At 35.1% G+C, this 21,940-nt stretch overlaps 1 protein-coding gene across 3 annotated transcripts in view; it reads left to right on the top strand.

Annotated features, from left to right (window-relative positions):
• Window positions 1-21,940, top strand: part of PDE4D (phosphodiesterase 4D) — a 1,542,529-nt gene that overhangs the window by 354,508 nt on the left and 1,166,081 nt on the right. For all 3 annotated transcript variants that reach the window (XM_054555584.2, XM_063724112.1, XM_063724113.1), the window contains one exon: window positions 4,345-4,475. In XM_054555584.2, coding sequence (XP_054411559.1) covers window positions 4,434-4,475 — 42 coding nt within the window. In that variant the 5' untranslated portion in view covers window positions 4,345-4,433. The remainder of the gene's footprint in view (window positions 1-4,344; window positions 4,476-21,940) is intronic.

Raw genomic sequence — 21,940 nt, 5'->3', positions numbered from 1 at the left:
TAGATGAGAATCTAATCAAGGGAATAAACTTCCCAGTTTGGTTTCATTTTGATGTCTACTTTATGCAACCCTAGAAAAATATATCTTTTGATAAGTTGGAGACAACAGTAAGTTAGAGAGAGAGCTAATCCATTACACCTTGATCACTCAGAGGCAGCTGTACCCAAACAATTCTTCCCCTTCACATCAAGAAAGTTTGTTGTTTATCTGACAGCTTAGTACTGTGCCTGGCACATATAAGGTGCTCAATAAACTTTTTAAAACCAATGCATCTGAGTGGCTTTATAATTCAGCAGTTACTACATGAACTGACTTACTACGTAGAAGAAAAAAATATTAGTTCAAAAAGAGGAGAATAAAGAATTCTTCTTACATATATAAAACATGTCCTGTTCAGTAGCTTCTCTAATATTTTGTGAATGATTGGAATCCCTTTTCCTTCTTATATTTAAGGGTGTCATTATGTATGAGGACATTTGCTGTTTCAATACATAGATTTATATTTGCAGGGAACTTAAAGTCCCCAGAAATTTTTCTGAGATATTATCTGATTAATCCCCATAACAACGCTGTGAGGTGGGTTGTGGAGATATGAGGGAAAAAAGGGAAGGGATTTTCCTAATACCATACAGTTTGTGTATATGACATAGTAATGAAAGTAGAACTTATTTCATCTGATGACCAGTTCAAGACATTTTCTGCTATATAAATCTTTAATCTCTAGGGTAGAACCTGTCTTAATTCCCTTTGCATCGACACAGCAAAATGTATATAGGTGCTCCATCTAATTCCATCTCTGAATATTCCAGCACTGTCTTATCCACCTCCTCTCTTCATTTTTATTTCTAAAGTGTTCTCCCTGCAGGAGCTGACTCTTCCTTCTTTCTAATTAACTTTATGTGGAAACTCCTATCGTAACAAAATTGCACGTGTGAGTGTTCTCTCTCCTGGCTTTCTTTTTAGTGCACCTGGAGGGAGGAAGCTTTTCTGCAGTCTCACCGCATTATCTTTGCTGAGAGAGAAACTTGTAGGAACTAAGATAACTGCCTTCCTGAGAGTCAACCTTTTCATCAAACATTCTTTAGTTTAGTCACAGCTTTGATTTTTGCAGAGGTTACCACTTGTTCATAATTAAAATGCACTGGTTCATGCTATTGGCAGCAAAGCACTATGGAAGAGTAGACAAAAACGTGGATTTTGAGGCAGACAAATCAGGTGTGAATCCTGGTTCTGCCATTTCCTGAGCAATTTACTTCATTCGTTGGTGCTGATTTCCTCGTTTGTGCCATGGGAAAACATATTAACAATGTCTACCTCACAGGAGTATTGGAAAGTTTAATGATACATTATAGAGAATTTTCTAAGGATAAATGAGGTAGCAGAACATGAATCCTCTTCATAGACTGCAGAGCACATCTACCATTTCCCCTCCATCTCCACTCTCCTCCCTGCCCTACCTTGGGGGGCTTTGAACCCTGGAAGGCTGACCAGTCAGATGTACTTCTTCCTCCTTTGCCCTCCTGCTTGCTTGCATTTGGCTAGTGGGGAGTCCTAGGAGGAGACAGATGGAGAAAGGAAAATGAGACTGCGTGCAACTTGTTATCTCCTTCTTTTTAGGGTCTAGCTGTGTCCCAGAGAGCAACTTCCCTTTTCAAGGCATCCCACTCTGTGTGATGCTTTTTCCTAGGTATGGGCAACCCATCCCTCTTAGGGTGAAAACTTCGCTATTCCTTATTCCAGGTACTGTGCCATCCTTTGTGGATTCCTCTACCCTACCAACATCTCCTTAAAGAGTCTCTTTGTTGAACCTGCTGTAAATGATCCTAATAAAAGTATGCTGTCTGTTTATTCCTGGACCTTTAACTGGTAGATTATTCATACTGGTTAGTGGAAAGTAGATCTGCCTACATATGTATTATTTGAGAGAGGTTAGCACTTACAGGAGAAAAAACAAGAATGGGCTGTTTTTACTTGCCATTTGATACTAAGAGAAAAAGAAGGTAGTGATGATGGATGATGATAAAGATATGATGATGATGAGACCCAAATACCTCCTATGAGCCAAACATTCTCCTAGACAATCCTTTTTACCTCATTCATTTTGAAAACACATATGTGTATTATTATCTTTCTTTTGTAGATCTGGAAAAAGTTCAGATAAATCAAATAATGTACCTAAAAGCTACATAGAATGCCAGTGGAGAGCTGAAATTCCAACTTATACCTATTTGGTTCCAAAGTCTGTACTCTTTTAGTGAGGCTAGGTGCCTCCTAGCTATACAGGGTGAGAAGAGCCATTCCATCAGCAGTCAGTTTTCAACTGAATCTCTTTGCCTATTGAAGTTTCTCTAAGTTCTAAATTCCCGTAGGAAAGTATCTCTTAATGATGGTCTTTAAATGATTTCAAGGCAAATTTTTTAAAAACCTGGTTAATTCAGCAAAGCTTATCAGGTCAAATCCATTATTTGTCTGATTTGACTGATTTGTTACCATTGAGTCACTAGCCCAGTAGGGCAACTATTCCATGGTTGTCCCTAAGGCTACTCATTAAATCCTGGATGAATAATTAAAAATTTTGAATAAGTTTTTCTCTGATAATATATAAGTTTCCTATAGCTGTTATCTAAAGTTTTTTCTCCCTAGATATGGACTATTTCATTCAGTTTGTATTATTTCTGTCCAATTCCTAAATTACAAGAGTAACATAATTCCACATTTTCTGGGACCTATAGGATGCTAATTTGTAAAGGTGATTCAATTCCTGGAGGTGTACTAGCTGAGAACTTTCCATTTGTGGATCAGCTCCTCCCTTCAAATCCTACTCCTTTAGAAAAAATCCATACACACTCAGAGAAACAGTATTTATCTTAGCAACTGACATTTGATTGTGCATTTTTCTTTAATCTTCAGGCAAGCATTTCTATCAACCTTGGAAGAAGGCTTTGTCCCTTGTTTCCCTTTGAGTCCCCAGGTTGCATCTGGAGATATTCTTAGCCACAGTGAACCTTACTTCTCTGTTTCTACCTCTACTTTGCTGTTGTGGGACCTCTGACCTCCCGCAAAGTTTCTTCCTTTTATTTTGAGAAGACTTCAGAGGGTGACTCACATATATTCCAAACAAGTATTTTCAGCCTTTAAAAAGGCTGTGTTCCCTGCAGGCTTCTCTGTTTTCATTTTGTATGTTTTTTAAAAAATGATACATAGTTACTTTGTTTTTTATCTTTTAAATGTGTAATTCATACTACTTTGTACTTTAATATTTTTCAATCATTTTAGCAAAACCAGCTCCTTCAGACCTTGATCACTGTTACTCTTTTCCTTAAGTCTCAGACACATGTTTTTTGAGAAACTTAGAACAAACCCAAATGATAGAACTACATGCTGCTGTTAGCATCAGCCTACACCTACACTATTAGCCTAAACCTGCAATATCAGAGTTTTTGTGGTTTGACCAAGCCTTTTGTCTTCTTTCCCTTATAGTAAGTTCTTTCCCATAAAGCACTTCAGCCCACATGCAAATATACCTTATAAATATGTAGGTTGTGTCCTGATGTAGCAGAATATCATAAACGAACACAACACATATAGCTATTCGATTTGTTCTTTCTTCAAAACTCAAAATGGAGAATCTCCAGTGTAGTGTCTAGGAGAAAGCGAAGATTAGTTAGGTGATGAGGATATCAATGCCATTCAAGTGGCAATTACTCTGGAATATTCCTTGAACTAACAGTTACTGCTTACTTAACAGTTATTGCTTATACTTTTTGTTCTTATCTTCTTAAGTATTCCTTACAATCACTTAGAACTAAAGGGGTAGATTACTCACTAAATTTACTGAAGAGTCATTGGATTGGCTTCAAGGTACTATTGATTATTGTCAGTAAAACAAGAGGCAATGATGCAGTTGCTCAGAGGGCTCTTTTCTTCACATGTAAGTAAGATTCCTTCAGCAGTGGATCACCTTAGTGATCCCTCAGTAAAAAATTGTCGAGTCCTTAGCTGTCCCAACAAGAATTGACATATACACAATTCAGTTTGCATCTTCATTTTATACATGTAACTTTAGGTTATGGCTACCATATCTGTTTTTTTTTTTCAGCCACTAAAACTGTAGAGTTGAATATTTAATGGAAAACAGATGGTGCTTGAAATCTCTAACTTACATTTAACAAAAGCTGTTTTGGAAATGTTGCTTATGTATACTTTTTTATTGCTTTAAACACAGCACCATTTTAGCCTGTTCTGATGATATTTAAGAATTAACTGTCCCAGTCTAAGACAGCATTTCAAAGTGCAAGTGTTAATCATATACTTGATTAAACATTTCCTTCCTTTTCTTTTCAGTATTCCAGTTGGCTTTTGAGTGGATACTTGCAGTGAGAGCATTGACACTGGAAACACTAGTTCCCATTTTAATTACTTAAAACACTACGATGAAAAGAAATACCTGTGATTTGCTTTCTCGGAGCAAAAGTGTAAGTAACTTTTGTTTTCATCTATTTTCTAAACACATGTACATATAACATTTTAGTTTTGGTTTTGGATTTTAATACTATGCTATCATGATTAGGTTTGTGGGAAACCTTTAGTTAACTTTCAGTTCTCTGACTGTACATAGTTTATTAACAAACAAAGACTAGTTCGTCTATGTGGCCTGGTTAGCATTTGATGAGAATTCTTTCAGCTAGTTTATATCTTACCATTCATTCATATAAGTCTACTAGCCTGATATTGAACACTCTAATTTTTGAGTGCATGCAGAAAATATATGATTAAAAGTCAAAACATAGGGAATTTATGTCTTGAATATGAAACCTTCTGGGCAAGTCCAAAAGCATAAATTATACTTACGTTATTAGTTACTTCAACCAGTCACATTCTGAAAGTTCTTCCCTTCCATGAGCTTTCTACCCTGGCATATATCTCTAATTTCTTCTTTTAATCTTTTTTTAAAAACATTTTAAAGTGAACATCCTCAGGGCTCTACTGAAGGTTAAACCTTATTTCCAATTACGTAGTGTTCTTAAGGTACCACAATCATGATACTTTTAAAATTTATTGTATGGAAAAAAGCAAATAGAGCAGCTCAAAGAAAGCCACAAAGGTAAGGATGAGAGCAGACTGTTAATTTCCATCAAGCAAGCGCTAAGAACACATCCCTTTGTTCATTTACCCAAGGGGGATAAGGCATCCAAACAGATGTAATTGTGACGTAGGAACATTCATTTGAAGGCATCAGAAAAACCACAAATGCAAACACATTTCTCTAGTATGGGAACACTTTGTGTTATAACCAGTGATTCTATTGTGGTGGCCCAAGGCCATCTTTCATTCTTTCTATGGAGTTACCATCCAGCTTTTAAGGGTGAGGCACGAGTATGTGCAGATAAAGTATAGTATGCCCAACTGTGTTTGTTAAAAAATGAGGATATGCTGAGAGATATGCCAATCCTTTGACTGAATACTGTGTTTAATAACCAACCAAGTAAATTCAACAAACTCTGAGGAATTGTTCAAATTTATGTGTTTTACTGGTTGGTGTTTGGTTGTATGGATTATTGCATAAAAGAAGGGGCCATGGCTTTGAGCCTGGAATTCCTTTTATCATCATACAAAGTCACTCACTGTAATAGGAGGTGACCTGCATACAAACTACCAAACTGCAAACACATCTTTCTCTTACTGAGTTTTCTTATTATAAATTAAATATGAAAGCAAACTGTTCATATAATGTTTTCTTTTATTGAATTTCAGAGACATGTGATCTGAAAAAAAATGTGTAAAGGCAACAGGGAGAATATTTTGAATAATTACAAATATGTCATTAAACATTTCCCTATTCTTGGAGGAAAACATTGTAAAAGCAAATGATTAACTGAGCCGTGACTTTAAGGAACTGAGACTACTTAATGATGCTAGGAGATTTCCTATTAGTATTTGTTTAATGCAAAAAATTTTATCTTGGTGGAAAGGCTCAAGCTTTCCAGATTAAGAGAACCTGAGTTGCCTACATTTGTCCAAATGTAAATAGTAGAACTCTCATTTCACTGCTTCCTGGCTTCTTGAGAATCCACTGGCATAAAGAAAATGCTTCCACTTAATTAAATGACTCTAAGCAGAAGTTAATGTTTATCAGAAAAAAGAGCCAGACTTATTGCCTAGTTAGAAGTTGTCACTTTAAGGCTATAAAATTTTATTTTGCTCTGGTCTGAGTATATAACCCTCCAACGCTTATGTTTTTGCCGTAATATAATCCAAAATTGTATACTTAGAGGTAGATGTTTCCTGGTTTTGATGAAGAAAGTTTAAAGAATTAGTTCTCTTTAGAATCTGAGGATATTTATCTTTGGCATTATGACATTTGCAAATCCAAAGAAAATGTTCGAAATTTAAAACAGTCTCTGTTCCTCCCTACATACCTCTCTTGTAGGTCTTGCATCTTTCATTGTGAAAATTTAAGGCATAAAAAAGAGGTAGAAAAAAGATCATCCTTAAACGATCACCTTACTTAGTGAGTTCCTCTCATGAGAGGAGTTCCAGTGTGTCTTGGAAGACCATTTAGTCACTCTTCAACTCAAACAATTCAGGCATAAGATGGGTGGTTAAACTACGTGAGTGTTCTGTTTCCTACCAGTTATGAATTTCTATGATTCTATGCCATGTTGTGCTCATTCGTAAGTTGAATCAAAGACCAGTTCCCAAATAAATATAAAATCAAGGCATCAGGGCAAAGAAAGCATATAAATCAGCTTGGGCTACAATATACCACAGACTAGGTAGCTTAAACAGAAATGTATTTTATCACAATTCTGTAGGCTGGGAAGTTCAAGATCAAAATGCCAACCAATTTTGTTCCTGGTAAGCTCTCTCTTCCTGGTTTGCTGATGGCTTGCAGAAAGCTGCTTTTTCCCTGGGTCCTCACATGGCAGAGAGAGAAAGCAAGCTCTCTGCTGCTGCTTCTTTTAAGGTCACTAATCCCATCATTAGGACCCCACCTTCATGAATTCATCTAATACTAATTACCTCCCAAAGACCCCACCTCCAAAAACCATCACATTGGGGGTTAGGGCTTCTACAAATGTATTTCAGGGGGGACACAAACATTTGGTCCATAAGAGAGTTTGATATTCTTTTTTTTTTTTTTTTTTTTTTTTTTCTGAGATGGAGTCTTGCTCAGTTGCCTAGGCTGGAGTGCAGGGCCGTGATCTCCGCTCACTGCAAGCTCCTCCTCCTGGGTTCATGCCATTCTCCTGCCTCAGCCTCCCGAGTAGCAGGGAATACAGGCACCCGCCACCATGCCCGGCTAATTTTTTTTGTATTTTTAGTAGAGACGGGGTTTCACCATGTTAGCCAGAGTGGTCTCAATCTCCTGACCTCGTGATCCACCCGCCTCGGCCTCCCAAAGTGCTGGGATTACAGGCATGAGCCACAGCGCTGGAGTGCAATGCCGGGATCTCAGCTCACTGCAACCTCTGCCTCCCAAGTTCAAGCGATTCTCCGGTCTCAGCCTCCTGAGTAGCTGGGATTAGAGGCATGCACCATCACATCTGGCTAATTTTGTCTTTTTAGTAGAGACAGGGTTTCACCGTGTTGGTCAGGCTGGTCTCAAACTCCTGACCTCAGGTGAATTTGATATTCTTAAGTGATGATTGATTTAAAAAGTCACTGTCTTGTGTAAGCCCAATGGGTAGTGACTCGTATACTGGAATCTGTATGTTTTCCCAATTTGATAACACTGAAAATGATCTGGTCAACATCTTTCTCTTCATTTCTTATTTTCTAAATTTTATGTTAGGGACATTCTTACCAATGATTTTTGAAGTCTAATAATCCCTTCATAAACCTAGGAGTTAATTTTAATTTTACTGAAAATGATTTTCCTCTTTCTTCACTATTCTTAGTTTGCTTATTTTATATTGTTCTTTCTTAACATCGAATCCAATGACACAGGTCTCTGAAGTATCTTGTGCTATCAATGGATTTACCATTTAACTTTTCAGATGTTTATAAATTTCAGAACTGACTATCTCAGTTACCCTTCTTCCCTCTGCTAATGCCTGCTTTCTTACTGGCTTTTAGCTAATCAGGGGAGGGAAGGAAAGGTACAGACAAAAGAACAGGATATAAAAATTTTTGTTGTAATTACATATTTTAAAATCAGGAGTTAAACAAAAAATTTTAGCATTTTTTTTCTTTACAATATCCCTGTTATTCTCCAAACTCATGAAGTTTTATAAATCTTCTCATCTGGAGAATAAACTAGATAAATTTTAATTTTTATTCATTAATAAATTTTCTTAGGTATTAAATTCTAAACTTTCTTGTAGTCTTTTGCATTAAATTCCCAATTTTCTAGTACACCGAATCATTTTCTTCCTACCAGTTTGAAGATATTCAAGATGTCATCTACTCAATTGGATTTGTTAATTTTCTTGATGAAATTGCCCTTTATTTGACTTAGGATTCTTATGGATGTTCTACATTTGGATAAATTTGTCACTCACCAGATGTCTTTGATGTTCCCTGTTCTTTTTTGATAGAATTGTTGTTCAGTGTTCGTTCAAAACTGGAAACAACTTCTTGGTGTTTGGAAGACATAGGGTACCTGGCACATTCTTCCCATAATGAATTTAAAGCCCACCTAAATAGGCTGTCAGTTTTGAGTCCAGGGGCTAGGAGCCCATCTGGTGAAATTTCTCCCAGTAGGCTCCCTAGAATTGCTTATTTTCATGGAAGACTTTAAAAATATTGTACAAACTTCGTAAACTAAAGTGATTTTATTCTTAAGAAAATATATATTTTTTCCATCTGTACCTTTACATTGCTGAGCTTTTAGAAGCAGTCACTCACCTAATGACCCAGGGTGAGTTATTTATGCCATTTTATCTGCATTTTAGTGTCCACCTGGAGTGGGCAGCCAAAAAATAAATTTGGAAAAGATGGTGCATTTTGTTATGGCACGTCAGAGCTATCTGCATTCATTTTCCCTCACAATTACCCTGTAAGATAGAGTATTTTTTATTTGTATGGTTAAAGTAAAAATAACAAATTCCTTCCAAGATGGGCTTCATTTCTCTACTATATTCAACCCCACCTAAGCTACGAGATTGACAAAGCTGTTGTAGCTTAGAATCCTAATAAAGTTAAGGATGTATAAACTGATTTTTTCACTGGTATTCACTCAGTAGGGTCCAAAGAAGGTCACAGGAGATGCTGTAGGTAAAATCCTTTGAAAAGCACAAAATACAAAACAAAACCAAGTTCCTGCTTGTGTCTTTATTGAAAACAAATTGATATGAGAAGTTGTAGTTTTAGAGATTTCACTCCTTTGGTCCTTATACCTGCCTTCCAGCTTGTTCTCCTTCTTTACAAAGTTCTACAAATATTTACTGAATGGCTACTGTGTGTTAGGCTCTGAGTATCCAATGTAAGATACATGTTCTCTCTACCCTCATAGAGCATATCTGATAACTAAATTTATAATTTTTACAATTTGTTAAAATTATTTCACCACCCTGTCTCCCTAACCCTGATCACCTAAATCTATCCCATTTTAATCTTTAATTCTTTGTAGGAAGACTGAAGTTCTATATCTCTCTGAAGTCTCTATGTATTTGCACTTCATCACGTTGTGGGCACCCTGTTTAGTAGGGATATTTTGAGCTGTGAATAATGTGCTATAATTGACAATTATGCTCATTGTTGCAGAAACATAGATTATTTCAGAGTGGATAAAAAGAATTTTTCTCAGATAATCAACAATAGTATAAGAATAGCCAAGAGTATAAATAAATGTGAGAATGACAGGAAAGGTCTGAAAGAATAGGGACTGATCAGCAACCATTTGCTTTAAATCAATCACATGTCACATGACTGTTTTAGTGGCCAAAGCCAATCATTAAATTGTCATCTTGGAAAAAGCTCCACTTTGTTCTGTATTGTGATGTGTTTGCTATTTCATTTTTGGACACTTTCAAGTTGAAGTTGAATTACAAATGATTACGTCCAAGAAATAATTGCATATATTGTACTTACCAGTGTAAACACCACAGATACAAAAAAATGGAGAGAAATCTTGTTGCATTGATAATGAATCATAAAAAATTATTCTTACAGACAAAATCTCTCTATAACAAAGTGAAATTTTGAAGAAAAGCATAATTGGTGGACTTTTCTATCAGTAGTATTTGCTCTAGAAAAATGTTTATAATGGCTGCTTATTTTTAACTGAAGGTAATTTTCTTTTAAAATTTTGTTTAGCTTTTTTTCACTATTGAAATAGCAAATGTTTTGAAAACTAAAAAATTGACTTCAATTAAAGTTATTGGTGTGTTTACATTGTTTCCCATGGTCAGCACTTTCAAGGGCAGAACTGGAATTGTCCCTGAGTTATAGTTCTGGCTTTGCATCTGTGCATCTATGTCTTGGTAGAAGAAGTGGGAGTAAGAGAACCATAAGTAATTAGATTTATTATCAAATGCTTCCAATATCTAGCATAATTTTTTTCAAGGGTAAAATGAGAAAAACAGCGTTGAAATCACATTAAAAAATAAAGCAAACAAAAAATCCAAACCAAATCATCAAGCAAAAATCATTTTAAAAATGCTATACAATAATCAATTGTGTTCTATACTTCTGCACCAAAACCTTCAAGTCTTAAAGCTTTCCTAAATGGAATTAGTCCATCAATAAGCAGATAACAACTTTACTTTTATTGTTGAAAAATGTCACTCTTGTCAGTTCACAAGTTTCCCTAACTTGTGCAAATTAAAAGCCATGATAGCAAGGCCAAGAATGGTTCGTTGGTATATAGTTAGAGAGACCCTGACCCTGCTTTCTTGTTCTTCCTATTACCCAGGATATGTTATATGCCACACACATGGGGGTAGGGATACTGCCCCACTTATAGCACAAGAAATGAGAATAAGAAATTTAGCTTATAACTCTTTTATGGTAATATTCCCCTCCCACTGCCATTCTTCCTACTCAGGTAGTCTGGACTTCTGTTTTGGCAATATTGCTTCCGTAGTAAGGATATGACTGTACTTGCAGCCCTCAACATCCTGAATTTAATACAATCTATGATATTTGTTAAGCCCTCACCAACTATTTGACCAAACTATGACAGTTACATCCCACGGAACTGTATACCAAATGGTACCCCAGCAGTTCAGAGAGTTAGCACACCAGCAATTCACTTCCAGGTTGGGCTTTAAGATTTTCAGAGGATCTTGCTTATGAAATCATATTGCCTTTTAGACAAATATATTAAAATTACTGAAAACAAATGATAAATAACACCACAGTACCACAACCTAAACAATCCTTTCTATAAATTAATTTAAAACAAGAAACAACAAGCTTTAAATGTCATCATCTCTGCTTATTGTATGTTCTTAAAAATATTATTAAATGTCCAACTTTTATTTTTCTAGAAGAGGTCATTATATAGCATTGATTTGCCAGCAGGGTTCTATTTGAACATACCAAGAGACCTAGACATTGCTCAGAAACAATAGTCTCAAAATAAACAAGGGATTGGAGGAAAAGGAGAGATCTCCAGTATGTCTGCATATAAGGGCTGAAAAAGTAAAAGTTTCCAATTGTTTTTTTTTCTTTGCAAGTGCTCTGCAGGGATTCAGAACATGCATTCCTTACCCAAAGTAAATGAAATAATTGGCAAGTAGTCAAAGAAGACCATATCCTTGAGTGGGTAGTGTTGTAGTCTATTTGGAAAGCATTTACATGTTTTGATTTCCTGAAACAATGCTGAAAACGTCCTAATGCAGGAAGGGAGAATTGAAAACAACCGCCATAAAATGCAATTAGATGTTGGTAAAAGTGACTCAGAATAGATGTAAGTTAAAACTTTCTGACAGGGTTTTCTAGCATTGGGGCAGTATTTTTTGAGCAAATTATAAAATGGTCTTATATCAAGATCTTTTAACAATCTGATGAAGTATTTATGGTTCTTTAAATTTGTATTGTTAATATCATACTCTGAATTATAAAAAATTTAAACATTTTAGTTTATAATCTTTAACTTCTCACCATTATATTTATAAACGTGTATATAATTTGTGCATATGTAGACATTCATGAGGAAGATGAACATATATGTTAATTGGCATCTGCTCATTTAAAACTAAAGTTGTATACTTTCATTACAGTAATACACGTCATTCATTAAATTATCTTGTGGCTCAGTTTTACTGTTACATGACTTTGGGTGAATGACCTCACTGGTGTCTATATCACTCATGTGTAACATGAGAGGAGTAGATTAAATAAACGAAAAGATTTCTTTCAACTCCAAAGCTATGGCAATGTATTTCCAAGATTGTGTACTTCTTAGAACAGGCTCAATAATAATTTTTCACATTATGAACTTTGCAGTCAAAGAATAGGTTCTTCTTAACCTAACAAATGACTATCCTTTCCACCCAAAGTATAAACAGGATCCTGATTGATAAACTGAGTTCATCGAATCTCTGCCAAGTATGCAAAATCACTGCCTCTGTTTGTTGGACATTTATTGCCTCTAAGAATTGATGGAATTGAAAATAACCTCATTTTACTGGGACCTCAGAGAATTAATTATTTAAATTTTTTGCTGCTTTAAACATTAATTTTCTTAATTTACCCATACATGTTGCTGATAAGAGCTGTAATATTTTGAATGGTTGTGCTTTGAAGAAATCTGAATCCTTTTGCTTTGTATTCCAATGACAGCAGCTTTGACCAGCAACCAGCTCTCTTCTGAAAACTACCATTTTGACCCCTGCATTTCACCTGTGGTCCCACCAAGCCTGTTTGTTTTTCCATTAACAGAGACCTCTGAATTATTGTGCCAAATGTGGACAGTGTTGTTTCTTCCTCACTTTCCTGAATTATAACCAGTTCCAGGCGGTAACATGCAACCAAACTTTACTGAGTCCTGGACATAATGGGAAAAAATCATAGTGTAGAAAGAAAACTATAGGACTGAATATAAAAAAATAATCATTTCTGGTATTACAGGACAAACCCAGTCCTTTCTGCTTAGTTACTGACCTACCCCCTGTTGCTTTGCTTATCTTCCCACAGTGAAATGTCTTTCTTCTTATATCCTACGTGGTTTCCAGGCCCTTTACTCCAGGAAAGCCAGGAAAAACCCCTTATTCCAGGTTCAAGTAAACATAATAATTTACAAAGATACAACTCTGCCCACAACAAAAACTCCTTTTACAGCGTTATGCAAAGGCATTTAGACTGGAACATCTATGTTCCAGACACAGACCTTAACCAGTCTTTTGTCAAACTAAAGGAGCAATCTTTCTTCAAAGCTGGAATAACACCTTTTCTTTTAAAATAACATTTCGTGTCTCACACTCCCAGATGTTTTCATTTAAGACTTTAGACAATACTGGGATCAGTTATCAGCCAAGAGTACCCCCATTCCAATAAAAATATTGAAAGACATGGAAAAATCAATGAATCCAAACAATTGTCATCCTCACCAAACCCTTATCATTTCTATGACTCACAGTAAATAATCTCAAGTTGTTTATTTTGATAAATTAAGAAATTCCAGAGTAAACTCTCTAGCTTCTGATTTAAGCTCAGAGATGCAGAGAGCTTCAAAGAGTGTCCTTCTCATTCTTACTGTAAGGAAAAAACTATACAAACTACCCATTAATTAATTTAAAAAAAAAAGCACCAGCAAATTTAGGTCGTAAGGCAACCAAACAACTCAAAATCTGGAAAGAGACAGGCACCTGCAAGGAGAAAGAGGATGGCATCATTTGTTTTTCCTTGGGTAGACACCACCGGATGTCATGTAAACCAGCAAGATGATTCAGCTAAACATTTTAATGAATTGCTAAAGGCTGAGTCTGGGCTAGCATGAAAATTGACACACTGGAGGTGGCAGATATAGGGGATGCATCCTATAGCAGGCTTTTCCTCCACAAACCCCACCAGGCACTCACAGGGAAGACTGGGGAGAACAGCAGCCACCTTCAAAACCACAACCATTTCCCAGTGGAATAAAAGAGTTAATTGGCAAAGAGAATAGCAAAAATTGTTGTCTTAGGGAACTGGAGGAAACCCATTGGTGATGGCGGCAGTAGGAAGAATGATCGTGGTGAGGGGAAGAGAAAAAAGTAATGCTCTATCCCCAGGGGTGGGGTATGGAATATATGCTAGGATTTGCACAACAATTGGAGAAAGTTGCAGGAGCACTTGTGAAGGTCACATTGCTGATACAGAGGTACATATTACCTACCTAAGACTGAGTCTTAATCAGAACATCAAGGAATGCCCTTCCTCCCTGGCCTGCTACCAACAGCCTAACAAGTGTTGAGTAAAAATAATATGGGAATATGTTTGAATATGGAAGAAATTCAAGAGACACATTCTCTTTAGGGCCCAGCATTAAGGGAAGACCCAAAGCTAAAGGGGGAGCAAATATTAAGAAAATAACAACTGGCAAGCCATTTCACAATCTATTCCTCTTTAAGCCTCCAAAAGTATCTATCTCAGTATCTACTGTCCTACACAAGATATCCGGCTTTCAGCAAAATATTATGAGCATATGAAAAGGCAAGAGAAAGCACTCCAAAGAGATAATACACACAAACATGTGATATATGGGACACATATAAAAATTATCACACAAGGAATTTAAAGTAACTATGATTAATATTTCAAAGGTTCTAAAGGAAAAGGTTGACCGCATGTGAGATCAGATAGGTAATTTCAGAGGAGATTATGGAAACCAAGAAAAATCAAATGGAAATGATAGAAATTAAAAACATAGTCAAAGAGATAAAAAAAAGTCTTTGGGCTTGTTAGTAGACGTGAGACAGCTAAGGAAATAATCACTGGACTTGAAAATAAGTCAGTAGAAATTACCCAAACAGAAAAAAGAGTGGAAATAAAAGGGAGAAAGAAAGAACATGACAGAACATCCAAGAACTCTGGTACAATATTATGTGGCATGACATATCCATAATTGAAATGACAGAAGGAGAGGAAAGAGAAAAAGAGGCAGAAAAAATGTTTGAAGAAAAAAATCGCTGAAAAAATTTCCAAAATTGATGATGGACACCAAATCACAGACTCAAAATCTCCAAGTATATCAAGCAAGATATATACCAAAATAAACACACATGTGCAGAGTTATGTTATATTGAAATTGCTAAAAATCAACAACATAGAGAAAACCTTAAAGGCAACCAGAGGGAGGGAATGATAAATTACCTAAAGAGAAGTAAGGATAAGAATTACAGCAAATTTCTCCTTGGAAACGTTGTGAGCAAGAAGAAAAAGGAATGACATCTTTAAAGTATCGAAAGAAAAAACAAAACCCAGTAACTCAGAATTCTATACCCAATAATAATACAGTTAAAACAGGAATTTAAATTTTTCTGACTGAACTTTTTAGGTTCCTATTCTCTCTGATGTCCCCAAAATAATATGCACCTATATCCTCATTTTATTTTGTCTTTCCTTTTTCAAATCTGAGAGGGTAGAGCTGTTTCTTCTATTCAAGACCAACTCCTCTATTGCCTCAGAGGCTTAGTCAATTGCCTCCTCCCTCTATAGGCTCAATTGCAATTTAGCTAATCTCTCTTCTATTTCTCCTTTTTACCTCAGTCTACGAACTAGACCATCCAGTCCTTTCTGTCACTCCCGTCCATGTATATCTCTTTTGACAATTCTAGTATTTATCTTTTTCTTTCTAGTAGTTATTGCTATTTCCTTCTGAGGCTGCATGTTCCTTAAACAATGCTGTTCCCCAAGATTTAAGTCATTGGCCCATGTAATATTTTAAGGTATGAAGACACCTTAAAGATCATAAGATATCTCCTTTCCTGTCTTAACTATCTTCTATTTGATTATCTCTCAATTTCCATATTTAGCTCACATTTCTACTTTTAGTCACAGAACTCTAACCAAGTGCTTGCTGGACATTCATAACATCTACACAACATTTCCCAAACTAGATCCATCCACTATTCTTCCTCATCTTTAAACATACTGCTACATATTCTAAATATTTTCTATTATATTTACTGCCTCAGCTATCCAGTTGCCTAAGGCAGAGCCCTGGGAACCTTCCTCAGCTCCAGACTCATCATCCCTCCCAACATCTAAACAAGCAACAGGTGTTATTGCATGTATTTGTGGGTACATATTTCTGAGTCCTCATCTCAGCTTGACTTCCCTTTCCACCAGTGCCCTTGGGATCACCTTATTTTTTCTCCCCAAGATGGGTCTCATTAAAATATACCACAGTAGTGATAAGTAGTAAAATTACATATGGAAGCTGCTGACTGTTGCTCCATTAGCTGTTTCTGTGGCAACTCTATTTTTTCCTGTTAATAGTGTACTAAGTGTTTTGAATCTATGTCTTTTCACAACTGCTTTTGATTACAGTTTAAGATAGCCTTTAAATACTAAATTCATAATAAGGTGGATCCTGATTGTGTGTGTATGTATGTGTGTGTGTGTGTGTAATTTCTATTACAGCCATCATTCGTAATTCATTATTTGTGAGGAATAATTATAGCAAAGACTGATTAGATGAAATGTTAGATTATTTATTATACCAGATTCAAATGGAATTAAAGTCTAATATGTGTGTTAATGTGACTAATAAGAATAACAACAATAATTTAGAATTGCAAAATGCTTTTAAGTTTCCATATACTATTACAACATTTTCTTGTTTTTTTCCTTTATAAAAACTTACAGGTAGGAAAGGCAGTTATATTTATCCTCATTTTATGAGCCTTAGGCAGGTTAAGTGAGTTAGCCAAGATTGCACAACTAGTAATGGTGAATCCTAGATACACTTCAGTTCTTCTGATTCCAAATTCCTTACTTTGGTCACTAAACCTTGGAGCCACACAAATGTAACTGTAGGCATCACTTATGTACCAATGTACCTGTTACACCATGTGCCTACTGGAGAGAAACTGTAACATATTTATAGTCAATAATCTATATTTATAGCTATCCTCACAGTTGGATAACAATGTTATATTGTAAACTCTAGATATTTTTGCACTCTATAATATGACAGAAAGTGGATTTTTTGTTTAGGAAGACATTTGAATTGTGAATGGAGGCTTGTTGGGGATCCCTATTAGCCTTTGTTAAATCACAAGGAAGGTAAACTCTTTTGCATAATAAAGTATTAGGATTTTTAAACTTGTCCCCTGACTGCTCAAGAGATGAAGTTTGGGGAGCGGCAGTGCTTTGGAGGACTCTGGTAAGTGAATAGATATAAGAAAGTTCTGCAGGGATAGAGCCACGTGGCAGCAGACAGGGCTTAGGAAGAGGGACTACCAATTGTCCCTGTAGCAAAGATGGCCTGGTTAAAGCCTCTTTAGAATGAATGAGTTCTAGTAACCAGTTTTAAAGATTTGTCTGGTTTTTTTTCCCCTCAACCCTTCCTTTAAACTTTCTGTAATCACAACAGCATTGTAACAATTTTGCCTCAAGGTGGGAAGAGAAGGGCTGTGTTCCTCCTAGAGACAAAACAGGGAAGAAAGGTAGCGGGGGCAGAGTGAAAGCAATGATGGCTGTGGAATTGGAACAACTGTGCAGAGGAAGCTGTGACAAATAATTAGGCTTGGTGAAGCACCTGTCCCTTTGGAGGTATTTCCCAGAAATGCTGGGAAGGGCTCTAAATGTCCCATTGCTTTGTGGGGAGATGGTCTTGTTTATTGTATTGCCCACAGAATTCTGAATACATTCAAATATTTTGCATATTTGTGTGTGTGTGTGTGTGCATGTGTGTACTGAAGTACTTGGCATAAGGTTATGCTATTTCAAATTAACTTATAAAGTAATTTGGTTGATACAATATTCTGTGATCAAAATTTATCGAGGACCTTACCAAATGCCAACGTGTGTGTGTGTATATATATATAATATATATATATATATATAATATATTCACTCATTTAATTCTCAAAACTGTTCTATGACACTAATATTTTATGTAACTATTCTATGATACTATTATTATTCATATTTTTTGGATAAACAAACTAAAGTACACAAAGTAGCGGATACTTATGTCTAAAATACCTAAAACATACATATTTGAAATAAGAGAATATGAGGAAAAAGTCTCAAAATTTTATGTAGATTTTAATAATAAAATTGAAAAGTCAAATCATTTTAAAACCTTAAAGTTAGTATATGGACATATTTTGCTCAAGAGTGAACTTTAGACTTCCTGTCTGGATATGAGTATGGAATACATTATTCAGTTTCTTTTTTATAACTTTAAATAGCTTGTAAGAAGGCACCTATGCAAATAGCAATTTCTCCAAGATAAGTGGCCATGAAGGCCTTATGACCTTTTGAACATGTCTTCCCAAATACTTCATTTCTAATTAGAGGATGGTCATTCAGATTTCACTAGATTTAAATCCACAGTGGGATAGGTTTTAATCCTTTCTGGAAAAAATATTTATAAAGCCTATGTGAGTTTCAGAATAGTAAGAGCTTTTATTCAGTCTCTCCTTGGATGTGTTAACCTTTCCTTCTACCTCAGATCAATGCATTTCTCTAAGTTTCATACTTTGTTTAAATTGAGCTTTCATTGTTTCTATGACAAATTTTCAGTTTGTCTCTACTTTGTACTTCAGTAGAACTAAGATGAATTCTGAAAACACACAACGGCCTTCATCAATGTTCCCTTTCTGTAAAGAGTATCTCTCCCTGTACATATTCAGAACAATATAATTTTAGGAATCAACTGTATCTAACTAGAAATATGGTTTATTTCTCTCTCTCTCCAAAAACAATTGAAATTCTCTCATATAGTTTATTGCCTTGCATTTACAAAGGAGCCACAGAGTTTGATTTGTGTATACTATTTTTGCTTAACTGGCTATCTGGCTGATGTGCACATCAACAAATGACAATGTAGTCATTCCATCTTTGGTACATGGAGTATTATTTGATAAAAATTCCACTATATTTTAACTTCTGAAGGTAAGGTGATTTTGAAGTATCTAGAAGATAGATTCTTTATTTCAACAATCATAACCCTGTGCTGCCAGATACATATTTTGATCCCAAACTTGAAAATATTTCAATGGTTAGATTATTATTCTTTCCATCTGACAGATTTTATGGTTTTCCATTTTCACTTAAGCTTTCCCAGCTTTTTCTCCACTTTAAAAGTAAACTATTGGAAGTTTCATCATTTCCATTATCAATACTAGAAATTAAAGCGTCAGAGATATACGTATTCTCAGAATTGTCTCAACAGTTTATTGTAATTTAATAAGATGTTCTCTTCTGTTGTTTCATCTATTATGTCATTACATATTATCTATATCATTATCGTGTTTCTCTTCATGATTTTTCTGGATCACTGTAATTCTCTAATCAAGTGCTCTTTATTTTGTGTACAGAGGCCTCATTATCATAATACTATATAAAACATTTGTATTATGCTTTTCAGTTTACAAAGTCCTCTTAAAAACATTACCTTATTTGCAACTCATAACAACCTTGTACATTAGGCTGTGTTATTGTTATTATTATTATTTGTAGACAAGAAAACACTTTTATCATGTAATGGAGAAGGCATTTAAATGGAATATTTTCAAATCCTTACCTGAGATCTGTTCACTCTTTTCCTTCTTTTTTAGTTTGTTCCCTTTTACTCCGTATCCTTGGAATTATGTAGATCAATAGTCAAAGGCTAGCCTATCAGTTACTAGCCATTACTTTACCAAGCTGAGCCTTATTTGACTCATCCCAAGTAATACAGGTGATAATGACTACATCATATGATTGCTATGAAAACTAAATGAGATGAAGTGTGTTAAAGTGTCTAACACGGTACCATTTTATCCATCCGTATGCCATATGGTGGCATAATATTCTAGCTTGGCTATTCCTCAATGCTATGTGATTTTTCTTCCTTCTGAAATTAAAATAATTATAATATTTAATGCAAATTAGACTCTAAAAAGATCATGGTCAGTATAATTTATGAGGTAAAAATGGCATCAGAAAAGAAAGAAAAATGCAGAGTATAGAGTAAAAACTGAGCAATTTTCTGAGAACTGTTGTGAAATTGAGTTTCTTAGGCTTTTCATGTCGATAATGCAAACTAAATATAATTTGCAGGTCCATAAAATGTAAAGTGATATAAAATTATGCTAAAATCAAGAAGAATGGAAATTAATGGATTTAAAAAATTATTGTTATTGCATTCTCTCAATTTTTTAAGAATCTGTCTCTGCAGTAATAAAGGGAACAGAGGGAAAAGTGGGATTCCAAAATAGTTTATTTAGACTTGGAATGCTTGCATGCTTATATCTCACTCAACATGAATATGTCTTAACTAATGGGGACTTCATGAAAACTTTATATTATTATTAATTGATTGTAGATTAATAAATGAATTAAAAATAGAATTAGAAATAGTGCCTTATTTCTTCATCTCTTCCCTTTATTCAGCTTTTCTCTTTGTCCATTCTACAGTAGGAATGAATTCTATCTCATAGATAGATTTAGAAACTAACCCCAGCAAAAAAATTATTGTGTTCTTTGTGAGGGAAGAGGTTCGATTAGGTTGAATTAAATATTTCAGTTGAAAAAAATCTGAGCAAATTCATTTCAGATATTTTGAAAACTACTAAACAGTATATAAATATATGAAAGTTTAAACAATAATAAACACTGGAGGTACATCTTTTGTGTTGTAAAAAATGTAGTTGATCTTTTTCTTTAATGTTTCCTTATTTTTGTATTTTGCTTAGTGAGGCTTTTCTGCTGCAAGATTATGGATAATTTTGCCCATGTTTTTGAACAGTCTTATGGTTATTCTCTTTTCCCCTAACCTTGACAAACTTCCTTTCAAATGTCCTAGATGCTTGAGGGATAGCTATTTGAAATAGTTCTTGGAGATTAATAATCCTCCATGGCAAGCTGTCTTATCCGTATTCTGATAGGTTATCTTATAGAAGAGAAAAAGAAGACAAAATCCTAGAGTTAAAAAATACAATGAACAAAACGAAAAAAGTAGTAATAACAAGTACAACAACAAGAGCTCTAGTGGTATACTGAGAAACAACTGCATTCTTTTGTTCTTTTTTCTTATTTTCAATCATTATGTTGCATGAGGTACAGCCATATTAATAAATATGTACTGACACTTACCTAGACATACACAATCAGCCCTCATATTCACGATTTCTGCATCTGTGGTTTCAGTCAATTGCAAATCTAAAATACTTTTTTAATCATCTGTAGTAAGCACGTAGAGACTTTCCTTGTCATTATTTCCTAAAAAATACAGTGTAACTATTTACATAGTATTTACATTGTATTAGATAATATCAGTAATCTTGAGGTGGTTTTAAAGTACACAAGAGGATGTGTGTAGGTTACATGCAAATACTATGCCATTTTTTATCAGGGACATGAGCATCCATGGTATTCACTGGAAGTTGTGAAACCAATCTCCCATGGGTACAAAGGACAACTATATACATATATGTGGCTACGCAGCCTGCCTACTCAGAAGAGGGTTCACAGAAGAAGGGGCAGCATGGAGAGATTCATAATGTTTTGTGAGGGAGAGTGGAGCCTACAGTGGAATGGTTAGTTAGAAAATAGCCAATAAGTTATTTCCAGTGAGGAATTAGAAAACAGGGATTATGGAATTGGAAAAACTGAGGCATTAAAGTCTTCCTCCTGAAATTACTATGCTAAGTGGAAAATCTGCTCTAAACCCCTATCCAGGAAAACATTCTTCTTCAAAAGATTTTACTTTTAACTTCGATAAGTCTTGATTAGCTCTTTTGGGTTTTAGCTGTTCTTTCACTATGTCCACACTTTACTTATCAGTTTTAATAAATCTTGTTATAGCCAGAGTGGTTTGCAACCTAAAGTAGAAAATATCTATATCTCAGGG

The sequence above is a fragment of the Pongo abelii genome, chromosome 4, assembly GCF_028885655.2.
Source record: "Pongo abelii isolate AG06213 chromosome 4, NHGRI_mPonAbe1-v2.0_pri, whole genome shotgun sequence".
Lineage (NCBI taxonomy): Eukaryota > Metazoa > Chordata > Mammalia > Primates > Hominidae > Pongo > Pongo abelii.
This window is presented reverse-complemented; position numbering and strand designations above follow the sequence as displayed.